At 42.0% G+C, this 12,541-nt stretch overlaps 2 protein-coding genes across 2 annotated transcripts in view; both read right to left on the bottom strand.

Annotated features, from left to right (window-relative positions):
- Window positions 1-4,292: 4,292 nt before the first annotated feature.
- On the bottom strand, window positions 4,293-7,957 carry LOC102195416 (desmin). The gene is made up of 11 exons (XM_005741334.1): window positions 7,731-7,957; window positions 7,426-7,579; window positions 7,132-7,281; window positions 6,614-6,733; window positions 6,417-6,512; window positions 6,187-6,321; window positions 5,990-6,100; window positions 5,797-5,907; window positions 5,527-5,651; window positions 4,565-5,428; window positions 4,293-4,386 (listed from the first exon to the last, which is right to left on the bottom strand). The coding sequence occupies exons 1-11, from the start codon at window positions 7,955-7,957 to the stop codon at window positions 4,293-4,295; spliced, it is 2,187 nt and encodes a 728-aa protein (XP_005741391.1).
- Window positions 7,958-10,456: 2,499 nt separating this feature from the next.
- Window positions 10,457-12,541, bottom strand: part of tstd3 (thiosulfate sulfurtransferase like domain containing 3) — a 3,614-nt gene continuing 1,529 nt past the window's right edge. The window contains exons 3-5 of the mRNA XM_005741295.2: window positions 12,044-12,203; window positions 11,550-11,648; window positions 10,457-10,910 (exon numbers count right to left, since the gene is read on the bottom strand). Of these exons, the coding sequence (XP_005741352.1) occupies window positions 11,588-11,648; window positions 12,044-12,203 (221 nt within the window). The 3' untranslated portion in view covers window positions 10,457-10,910; window positions 11,550-11,587. The remainder of the gene's footprint in view (window positions 10,911-11,549; window positions 11,649-12,043; window positions 12,204-12,541) is intronic.

Genomic DNA, 12,541 nt, shown 5'->3' with positions numbered 1-12,541 from the left:
GGGGCCTAAATATCCAGCAACCACCTGCAAGATTCCTGTGGATTATTTATATGGTTTCTGAAAATGATGTGGGTTTTAAGACGCATGTGCCCCCCCCCCAAAAAAATAAAAATAAAAATAAAAATAAACAAACAAACAAACAAACAAACAAACAAACAAACAAACAAATAAATAAATGTAAAAAATAAAATGAAATAAAAGCACTTCATTAGTGCATTTCCGCCAGTTATCTCTCCACAAAATGAAAATAAACTATTTCACACAAAATGAAAATAAACTATTTCAGGTACTGTTATCCCCCTTCGCCCCCACCTCCCTGCGCTCCTCCACAGTCCTGAACTACACGCGAACAATCTCGTCAATGTTTTTGCGCCCGGCTGTGCGGGGGAGTTATTTATTAACGCCTCGCCATTTGCGACTGGTTCCCATCCACCCCTGCTTTGCTTTAAAGGCCCGCACTTCTCCACAGTGAAATTAATTATTCTCTGAGGAGGAGGTGGGGTGAATGAAAGGAGGAAAGAAAACGAAGAAAAAAGAGGGGAAGACGTTGCCTTTCTGTTAGCGGAAAAAGTCGCCGGGGTGAATCCCCGCTCCGCTGTGCGCTCTGAAGCCCTGAAGAGTGGTCAAAAGGCTCGGTGTCAGAGTGACGGCAGTGTTGGAGGCAAATGGGATGGAAAATTAAATGAAATTAAATGGCTGGAGCGGCCTTATTGTGCCTCCTCCTATTCTTTTTTTTTTCTCTATTTTTTTTTAAGAAAAACATTAATTACATAGTTGGATCTTTATTCAGAAACTATTGCGGATTCTGCGAGTGCTCTTTCTTTTTAATGAACTCTTCTTCTCTTTAATAAACTTAAATAACGACCTGAGAAGAATTGGTGCTCGGAAGAGGTGGGAGTCGGGTTTTTTCTTCTTTTTTATGGCCCTCTCTGCCTGCCTCTTGCCAGCCTTTTTTGGATTAAAACTGTCTAAACGGTGGGGCTCTCTCTGATTTAACTGGTTGGCCATTAATGACCCATGAATATAGAGGAACAACCTGTCTGCAAAGCAACGCGGTAAATACGGAGAGCAATGCCCCACCAGGGATCTCCATTCATGCGCCCTGACTATACTTCAGGGGTGCCAAGGGTTCACCACCACCTCTCCTGGACTGGTTTCAATGGCCTAACCATTGAAGACCCCTCTGAGTGCAGAAGAAAACACATTTTTTATGTCGACCCATAAACTTTCTTTGGGTCTATTCAGGGGAGGGAGGGGGGAGAGAGCCCAATCATTGTCCCACTTAGCAATGTGGCCTATTTCTCACAGATTCCCACGTTTTAGAAATGACTTTGTTTTCCTCTAAATCCATTTATTTCTCCGCGTGTAAGCCAGCACATCTTGTGTAGCCCACCTCTCGCATTCAGTCGGTCACACTTAAATTTTGATTCAAGAAAAAAAAGGAGAAGACGAAAGAAAGAAAACTGAAATCCTCGCGCGTATGGCTCTCTGGCCCCTCCGAATCCCACCCAGCAAAACAATCATTATTATTCCTTTCAGATTCGTGCCTGCTCTCAGAGCAGACCGTCCATCTTCTCCGTGCTTTTCTTTGCTTTTGCAGAAACACCCTCCCCTGTTCATCTATAAGGTGTTTCACACTCTGAGAAACCTGGGGAAAGATGCAAGCTGCACCGTGGGCAGACCAGCTGCCTTGATGCGGGTGGGACATTTGAGACGCGTTTGAATAGTAATTGTGCTTGTATGGGACTCCCACCAGATGACATGATTGGGATTTTAACCCAGACTAATATTCAAAATCGCATTAGAGAGGAGCCGAATAAATGGCATCCGATTCAGCGCTGTTCATGCGTGATTGCATTCAAAAAAATCCCTACTCAAAAGTGGGCTGCAGCGTTTTGGTATTCAAAGTCTCAACAAAGTTTTGTTGTTTTTTTTTGTTTTTTTGGAAGGCCACTTTTCCCTGACTTCAACTCACTTTGTCTCGCGTGAGAAGACGCGGATAAAGGCGCGTGAAGTTCCGTGAATTGATATGTTTCGGTGTACCTTATAAATTCATACCTTTTCTCACTCGACCGCCTCAGAAAGAAAGTGTCACTCAGGCCGATTTTCTCTGCTGTCCGGCGCATTTAGCAGCAGATCTATTTGAGGAGTTCATTCCTAGGCAAATGTATGCAGGCAGGGTCGCCCGTGAATAGAGCAGCGTGTCAGCCGACCCTAATTGGGATTTAGCTACCCAAAGCATATGCGCCGAAGTGACAGAGAATCACCGGCTTCAAAGAAAGTCGCAACTTTTGCCCTTCTCGGTGAATCTGAGGAGCTCTTTCCCTCGCCCCGAGCAAAAACGCATTTTTTCTCCCAGGATGAAGGTTAGTGACCCACTTCGGCGGGTTTGTCTCTGCAAGCTGGCAATGTGAGACAAACAAATATAAAGGCAAAGAGCACGCTTTAAGACATGATACCTTGACTCGCCTGCATGGCTGAATATGGTTAGACATTTTTAGCGAACTTCACGGTTATTATCTCAACAAGGAGGTCAATATTTTCTAACATTTTTCTGCGACAAGTTAAACGTTAAAAGAAAAAAAACCCCACCTTTTATTTCGTTTTGTTTTTTTTTTCCTTCTTAAAGGGAACTTGCACTTATTATTAACCTTAGGGGTTAAAAATAATATCAATGATCAGGTACACTGTCTTTGAGGGTTTTTTTTAAAAAAGAAAAATTTAAAGGAGCGCATTTTGCCTCTTTGTTTTATATGCTGTGGAATTCAGAATACTTATTTATTTATTTATTTATTTATTTATTTATTTATCATATTTAAATAAAAATGTACTCACTTTTTCCCCCAATGAGTTTTCTCAGTGTGAAGACGGAAGCACCATGGAGAGCTCCACACATTTAAAAAAAAAACACGTGAGGCTATCGATAATAAATGCTTTCCTGTTTCATTCTCACATGAGCGTCATATTTTCGGGTTCAAACTAATTTCTCCTGCGTGTTTGAGTGGACTGAGCTCGTGAAAATGACGTGAGTTTAAAATGAAGTCAGTGCATATTATTCAGATAAATAATTTGTGCAGCAAGAAATACGGGGTTACACACTAAAATACTTGACTAAGTCTAATTTACTAATTTTCTTCTCTGTTCTTTTCCCCCTTTTTCTTTGTTTTGCTTTGACTGTTTTTGCTATTTTAAAATGTATTTATTGATCTTTTAATTAACTCACTCATATTTATCCCACGTGTATCACTGTTGCTGGTTTTCCTTTTTAAGTTATTTACTCAGAAAAAATAATAATAATTGTCTATTGACATATATCCACTCTAAAGCTGCCAATGAAACATCAAAAAATCTTCAATCAAACAACTAAAAGTTCCATTGAAGCCTTATTACGTTGAACTGAGGAAGCCTTTCTGGGTTTCCATCCACCGAGAATTATTTGTTTTATTTATTTACTTGCTATCTTTCCTGAGATGTGCCAAATTATAATAATAATGGTACAGTAATGTTACTGCTGCCATGACAGCACAGGACCACCGGTTCTACTCCAGTCTTTGTTGCGCTTTCTGTCTCTGGATTGGTGTGTTGCATGTCTTCACTCTCTGCCCCTGAGCAGGACACTGAGCGTGTTTGGCATCTGCTGGCCACATCCAATCTCTCCCGATCAGCCGCAGTGGGAAAAGGTGTGGAAATGGATGGAATGAGGACAGGAAACGGCTGTGTGCAGTCACTCTGCTGCAGGACCGCATTTGAGTGACGGATTCCTCAGCCCTGCAGAAAGTGTCAGGGCAACCATCTCGACCCTCAGGTGACTCTGTCCCTTTCCCCCTCTCTTTCTCTGTTTTGCTGTTCCCTCATGACTTCCTTTTCCCTTTTTCACTCTGCATCATTTCAAGCCAAAGCCAGGATTCTAAGGAGCATTTCTTTGTGCTAAGCAAAACATGAGGTTTAACCAGCATTGAATTATTGCTGAATGACGTTCTCTATCCTCATATAAACTCTTCAAAAGGACACAAAATAAAAGAGCAACAAGGTAATTCAATGCTGATAGCTTTATTTGCGGCATGTAGAAAAGAAAAAGGGGGGGGGGGTCACAAAAGTTTAGAGAATATGTTGAGTTGTCTAGTGAGGCATAGTTAAAGCCCCTGATTTGAAGCAAAAGGGTCAGTCATGGTCTTCTTGTCTGGGGCAAAAGGGCAAAGGTCAGTGTCCAAACATGGGGCTTGGTCAGTGCAAAGCTCAGAGGGGCGTGGAGGTTTAAGGGTGAGAGGAGGTCACTTGGGAATTTGTGTTGCTCACTCGTTGTCCGACTCATCGGCCGCTCCGGTGATGGTGTAGGTCTGTTCTTGGTGGTCCATTTCCAGCACATCATCCTCATTTTTGACTGTTCTGTAGAGAGACAGAGAGACAAAGTGACTGAAACAAGCATGTTAAACCACACCCGACTCTGTCACAGACCAGGTTAAGTCATTGTTTCTTAATGAAGGGTAGTGTTTGGTTGTACTTTCTGAGTGTGAGTGCTTGTCCTGTTTGAAAGAACTGCAAAAACACCTGATGGTACCTTTACCTAATGAGCACCGTCCTCCTCTCCGTCAGCTCCACAGCCTGCTCTGCATAGGCCTCGATGTTCTTATCATGTCCATCTGAGCCATATGTAGTCCCGGTGCCACTAATGCCACCCTTTCCTCCACCTGTCTTCTCCATGCCACTAGCAGCTGACAGAGCAGCATCGTCACTACCCACACCCCCACTTCCTCCACTGCCTCCAACTCCACCACCCATTCCATGGGCTACACTACCCTCTTCACTTATTCCTCCAGCAAGTCCACCACTCTTTCCTACAACTACACCACCATTTCCTCCACCAAACCCAGTGCCGGTTCCACCCATCCCACCTGAACCTCCAGTTTTACCACCTCCTCCCATTCCAGTCCCACCTATGCTGCTGTCACTCTTGCCTCCAGTACCGAATCCCAGGTTTCCCACACCTCCAGCACCAGAACCACTTGTTCCTCCAGTGCCCATTGCTCTGCTGCCATTGCCTTTGCCCACAACCCCACCATTAGCTTCAGTACCTACACCTACACCCCCAGCTCCTAATCCATGACTACCAGTAAAGTCTGCCCCAGCTGATGTACCAGCAGGACCTTTTTTACCACTGGCTCCCTCAGCACCCATTCTTCCACCTAAACCTGCAATTCCTGGACCTGTTCCCATGCCTCCTGCATCTATGCCCCCACCCATTCCTACTCTGCCCCCAATGTCTCCCCCACCACCACGTCCTATCAGTCCACCACCCATTCCACCTGCACCTCCCATGCCTCCTCCACTGATGCTCATCCCGGCACCAATGGCGCTCATGCTACAGCTAGTGAGAGATAAGGTTTGCATCATGCCAGAAAGCCGCAGGTCCTCGCCCTCGATCAATTTTCTGCAGAGGAAAAAAAAGACAAAAAATTACCAAATTTATTAATATTCACTCAAAGACACAACCCAAAAATCATTTTCAGGTGGTTATTTTTCACTTACCTGTAAGTTGTGATCTCAATCTCCAGAGCCATCTTGATATTCAGAAGCTCCTGGTACTCACGCAGGTGCAGCGCAATTTTCTCCTTGGTGGATTTCAGCTCGAGCTGCAGGGCCTCAATCCGAGCCTATCAGGAAATCGGGGTTATATAATGAATGTGTTGTTGTAGTGGCTTTGTGTTTGCATGTATGAATGTGAGAGCATGTTTGTATTTATGACTGACTCTGGTGGGATCAGGTGTGCACCCTGGGACAACATGAGCCGACATTTACCTGCAGGTCTTCCAGTTCTTTTCTGTACTTCTCTTGTGTCTCACGGATCTGAGCTTCAAGAGCCTCGTTTCTGGTCCGCATGGCATCCAAATCTCGTTCTTTACTTTGGATCTAGGGACAGTTTCAGCCCAATTATAGACACTCAATATTAATAAACGGTTCTTACATATTAATTTTCACTTGTAATACTCACATCTTTTTTGGCACTGGCTATTTCTTCTCTAACGCTTCGAACTTTATCAACATGCCTCGACGTCTTCTTGGTTAGATCTTCAAATTTGTTTTTATACCACGAATCCATTTCCTAACAGTGGAGAATGATAACGTTACAGAAGACTCAACTGTGTACTTTTCATCATCTGGAAGCAGTTTTGTGTGATATTTTTGTACCTGGAGATTTTTGGCTGCGATATCGTCATACTGGGTTTGAATTTGTTTCAAAGCAGCAGCCAAGTCGGGCAGAGTGAACGCACTCTGGGCTGAGACGTGAGCGGCGTAGATCTGTTTCATGAGTTCATCAATTTCCTAAACCAAAAATAAAAAAAGAGAGGCCTTTAGGAATCATTAAAAATAAAAGGCAAACTTGGAATAGCTAATTCCTACGTAAAGATGTCACCCACCTGCTGATGGATTCGTTTAAGGAATTCAATTTCAACCTCTAACTGCTCCAGCTTCTTCTCCAAGGCAATGCGGGAGGAGGTGGCTTTGTCCACATCCTGAAAAATAAACAGAAGTGTTATCATGTATGTCTGCCCCTGAGAAATAATGTGTAGGCGACATTCACACCCAGGACAGTGGCTAATTTAATGTCACTCACTGGACGGAAGGCCTCAATGTCTAACTCGGCTTTCTTCCTCAGCTCCACCGCCTCCTCATATTTGACTTTGATTGCCTTTAGTTGAGCAGCTGCAGACTCTTTGGACGCCAAGGAAATGTCCTGAAAACCAAGAAAGCATAATTAACACGCCTGTCTGCTAGATTTGAAGGTGAACACAAGGGTGTGCGCAAAATCTAGCTGAGCCTTTTGCATTTTATATTTCAGCTTCATTCTTGTGTGTGTGCCTGCCAGCGCATTATCAAGTCATCTCATCTGTGCATAAAACACATCTGACAACAGCTGTAGTCTGACACCCAAATACGGTCAGGATCCCCCTCAAATTGCCTGCCAGAAATGAGCTTGTTACCAGGTAAAGAACTTTGAAAACACCAAGTTGACGTCTTGTATCGTTGTTTGGGTGGATCTTCTACAGATCGGTGAGGTGTAAACTTAATGCCCTCTTGAGTGTCTAAGCAAAGGAAGAGCAGAGGCAGGATCCGGGAGATTTCTCGTCTCACCCTCTGAACTCTCATTTGTTCAGCAATCTTCTTCAGCTCTTTCAGCTGTTCCTCATAGAGCAGGCGCAGACCCACAGGCTTCTCAAACCGGTTCTGATAGGCCTCAATCTCAGTTTCCAGTAGCTTGTTCTGCTGCTCGAGCGATCGCACCTGTAAGGACACGAAAACTCAGTCTAAACCACGCTCCACAAGATGAGAATTACTTCTGTGGAACATGTTTGAGTTCAGTGTGATATCTGCTTTTCGCTGCGCCTATCAAAATAAGTAAAATCGAGTTGAAAAAGGTTGTTTCACCTTGTCGATGTATACGGCCAGTCTGTCGTTGAGAACGATCATCTCCTGTCTTTCGCTTGTCCGGGTGCTGAGGAATTCCTGGTTTTCAGCTGCAGCCACATCCAGGTCTATGGCAGGCTCTCCGCTTGGCCCGACGCACACCATGGCGCCTGCACTCACACTGAAATGACTGATACAAGTTAACCTACAGCCACAGGCACCAAAATATGTTCCTTTAAGTGATTAAAATTATTCCTAAAGACAGCCTGTAGAAGAAGAATTTATTTTCGCGGCTTCGCCTGTAAAACAAAAATCCAATGGCTTACCCTGCTCCTACCATGCGAGACCTGCGTGCTGCAGACATGGTCCTTCGTCCCACTGAGTCCACACGCATGCTGCTGGCCCCGGCTCTAGAGGAGAAGCAGCCGGTGGAGGCACGGCGGGCCTCTCTCCTGGTGGGGGATGGGCTCGACACCCTGATCTGGTAGGACGAGCTGCTGCTGTCCTCAAAGTGACGGCGGTAGGACGAGATCCTCTCTGGGCTGAAGCTCATGGCAGCGGTTTCTATGTGGCTTTGGTTGTGTGAAGGGAAACAGTCAGTGGTTTGCTGCACTTTACTGCTCCTGAACCTTCCTTTGTTGCACTCTCTGGTTGTCAGCACAGTCTGAGGTTTTATACTCCCCATTGACAGTCATGCTCCTGCTCTGTTCATAACAGCCCAGGTCATGAGCCGACGCATGCGGAATCTTGAACCTCCGTACTAAAGCAGGCTTGACCTGCCTCTCAGATATGTATCAGCAGCTTGTGAGAAGCAGAAATGGGCTGGGATCATGGCTGTGGGCACAAGTCTCTCAGACTCCTTATTTTATCCAAATCATAATGGGTTTTTGCCTGGGTTACAACACATCCACCACCTTAATGTCCGGCATCAGAGGACAAGCAGGGAGACAGGCAGGCAGGCAATGAGGCAGGGTCCAGTAAGTCATTGCAGCCAGTAGGTGCATCTCTGATGTGATGTGCTCTGATGGGACGAGGGACTTTAATTGAATGCTGAGCAGAAGCTAGAGGGTGACCTGATGAGGCTGTGGCTGCAGAGGAACAAAAGAGCGCTGGCAAGATTTTGACGTAAATTAGTACTTATTAGTCTGCTCTGTTTTCAACATATTAAAACTGGAGTATGCAGAAAAAAGAAAATGGAATTAACTGCTTCAGCGGGAAGATGAGGAAGCGGAAGAAAAGGAGGGGGGAGATTACAGTCTGGAGTTTACGGATGACATGACACAGTGATAAAAGGGCATAAATGCCAGTCAGCCCTGTTCATGGTTTACATTGACACCTACAGAATCACATGGGCAGGGGTTGGACGATATTACAATGAGCTCAATTATAAATAAGAAGGTACCACAGCTACATGGTAAACCACAAAAAAACTCAAAATATGCATAAAGCCGATGTTGGTTTAGTCCGCTTAGAACATTAAAATCCAACTTATGAGATGATTTATTCACAGTTCCATGTGAAAACTTGCCGTGATGGATTAAGTGAGCATCTATTCTCTCCTACTGACCTCACATCTTGCAGCCGCATGGGACTTTTGGGAAGAGCCGGAATATTTCAGTCATGTGAATAGTCATCTCTCTACTAAGCTGCTTGTTTCACGTTCCACCAACCGTTGTTCACTATGATGATGCTTTCTGTTACAGTATTTATAAAACCTCACTTCATTTACTAAGACCACAAACTCTTATACATCATTGTGTGGTATTATAACTTTTTTTGCCTGATACTCATTTAAATATGAAATTATTACTTATTAAAATGGATGATAATATTGAACTAAAAATGCTTTGTTATTATCATTATTATTATTGGTGTTAAATGACAAATACCAGATAATTATATTATATTTAGAGGGTGGTGGCATTTGCTATGAAAGACGCCCTTGTGGCAGCAGAGAACGTTCAGCAAACTGATTGAATAAATGTATTATTTAATAATAAATTTAGTTAATAAATAAAGTTAAGACTACTTTAAGATACTCCTTTACTAGATGGAGTATCTCAAGTTGGTGTTTTTTTGTATGACATTGTCAGTCCGTCAAATGTCAAACAGATGGCTTTATATTTGACTCTACAATACTTTGGTATACAGAGTTCATTGTCAACTGAGTGACTGTAAGGTACCCAGGTCCTGTAGCTGCAAAACAAGCCCAGATCATCACCCATCCACCACCATGCTGGCAGCATGTTTGAGGTGTTTGTGTTGATATATTGTGTTTAGTTTTTACAAAATGTAGCACGGAGCATTGTAGCCAAACATCTCCATGTTGGTGTTATCTGTTCAATGGACATTGTTCCAGAAATCTTGTGGTTTCTTCAGATGTAACTTTGTAAACATAATCTTCCATGTTATCTTTCTCCTGGCAACCACTGCAAGCAAGACTGGTCTGTGTTTTTCTAACTGTCATGAACTTTAACATGCTAACTGAGCCTGTAGAGTCTGAGATGTTACCCTTGGGTTTTTTGCAGTTTTTGAGCGCAGTCTGACCTTGGGGTGGGGATTTGCTAGGATGTCCACTCCTGGAAAGCTTGTGGTATTGAATGCTCCAGACCAGCAAACTGCCAAAACGTCTCTTTTGATGGAGATGTTCACACATGCTGATGATCATTTGATCAAGTGCAATTACCAGTAACCATATGGATGCACATAGTTTTTCTCAGAGCTATTAAGTCCTGTGAAAACTTCATTTTTTACAACGTTGTGTAAAGATTATTCTGTCTTGAATACCATGCAAAGCTTTGCTGTCAATTAATAGAATTTTTCACAAATTCTTGACAAATTTACCAATGGAACTGCTCATACAATATATATGCATCAATATATGGTATTAAATATGTTTACGTGTTCATAAAACTATTTTTTCATATATATTTCTTAAATATTTTCTTATTTATTTAAAAACTGTATCAGAGAGGTGAAAACTCTAAAACAATCAAAATTAAATATTTATATAGATGTAAATCTTAAGTATATATATTATTGCATCACAAAATTTTCTGATTCTCAAAAACTGTTTATTTTTATTTACAAGTCATTACTGTCAACACCAAGCTCAAATATAAAAGAAACAAAAACCCCTGTAAAGTGCTGAGGTGATACAACAATGTCAGGTATGTTTTAAAGCTATCAATTATGTCCCCAAAGAAAACCAATAAACACTTCTAGATAATTTACTAACGCATCTGAAAAGACACCTAGAGGCCAGTTTCCTGTCACTCACAATGATTAAGCTGAATTTTAGGATAAACTAAAGTAACTTAAAACAATATTGTCCAAATTAAACAAGACAGTGAGATTAAAATTTGCTGATTCTGCAGGGACTTTCAGCTCAAGCTGTAAAAGAAGGAATAGGGAACAAGGTCCATGGCGGTGGTCAGCAAACTGTAGTGGAAACATTCTTCCCTGCTGAAAACAAACCCATTTATTATCACGGATGATGAAGGAACCTGTGGAGAGTTGGTGACAAATTCATACAGGATATTAGACAAGGACCTTCAATACAGTAAATCGTAGTACTTCCCCAGCAGCTGTCACCCCGGCAAGCCTCTCTATGCCTATTTATATCTGGAATTACTTAAACGAATGTCCTCTTAGGTCATCTACTAATCCTGCCCAATATATAAATAATAAAAATAATAATAAACACACACAGACTCAAGTTAAATATTAGTTTATTTAGCTTTGATAACTTTATTAAATAGTACATTTATTAATAAATGCATTAAGTATTGGCAAAGTCTGCACTGCCTGTTGAGCAATTTAATATTTACAATATGTCAACAGGAAATAATAAAATAGTTCACATTATGGAGTGGAAGACTTTATTTGCATAATTAATCTTTAGCACTTCAGAAGATTCTTTGAGCTTATTTCAAAAAGCTGTAAAGGGTTTAGAAGGAGGTTAAGCCTGAGAGAAATTAAAGAGGGGTTTCAAGAAATATTGTATGGCAGATGTGGATTTAAGCAAACTGGTTTCACCTCTTTGAGATTTTAATATTGAAATGAGGAGCCATGAAATTTTTTTAAGCCCTTTACAAGGCTGCGCCATCACTTCACATTCTAAACTCGAATAATTGCAAAAATACCTTCAAATAAATATATAAATATCTTTCCAGTTCCATGATCACTGATTATGCTGCTCATGCTTCACCCAGTCTTGCCATCCTCCAGAGTAATACTGAACACTGAAACAAGACACAAAAGAAAGAAAAAAGTGAACATTTGCTTTGACGAAATCACACTTTTCATAATTTAAGACTTTTAAACAAAATCATGCATTTGTATGTGACTTTACCATCACCAGACAATCACAGTGTTTTAATACTTGACACATAGACATAGAAAATGTGATGTGGGACATGTGGTATCCTTCCGAGGAGGAACAGCATTGTGTAACTACAAGGCAATAACCTCAACTATAGTAAATGCTGTCTCATGGTGGTAACTATAAAAGTCTAAGTTTAACCACAATACTGATAACTTTTCTCGTGACTGAAAATGGCCAAGTCTAGTAAGAAACATAATGACGAGGTGGAAACCAGTGACGGTGACAGACATAAGCCAAGGACACATATCTCACTCTTTGTATCCCAGTGTGATGGCCATGTTCAGCGCAGTCTTGCTCCTGATTCCCGCCAAACAAGTAAACACAACGTTATCTGTCTGGTGAGGTAATTCACCACCATACTTTTCTTTGAAGTCTTCTGGACCCAGCTGGAGTGCAGTGTTCACTTGCGCCACTGTAAAGTCAAAAACATAAAGGTTAAGGAAGTATGATGGGTTTGGTGCTCTGGAGAACAGTTGGTTGGAAGCATTGTAGTAATATTTTAGAATAATGCCCTCCTTCGTACCATATAATATGAAGTGGCTCATATTGCTTGCGTTTTACTCCATTTAGAATTGTATGTCAAATTGAGCACATTTCAAACTAGGGCTGCCACGATTAGTCGACTAGTCACGATTATGTCGCGACTAGTCACGATTATGTCGACTATTAAAATCGTCGACGACTAATTTAATAGTCGACGCATCGTTTGAAGCTTTGTAAGATCACAAAGGACGCAGGAATGAGTAGTAG

This window comes from Pundamilia nyererei, unplaced genomic scaffold (assembly GCF_000239375.1).
Source record: "Pundamilia nyererei isolate P.nyererei 1_Seehausen unplaced genomic scaffold, PunNye1.0 scaffold00109, whole genome shotgun sequence".
Taxonomy (NCBI): Eukaryota; Metazoa; Chordata; class Actinopteri; order Cichliformes; family Cichlidae; genus Pundamilia; species Pundamilia nyererei.
The sequence above is the reverse complement of the archived record's forward strand: the minus strand, read 5'-3'. Positions and strand labels throughout refer to the sequence as shown.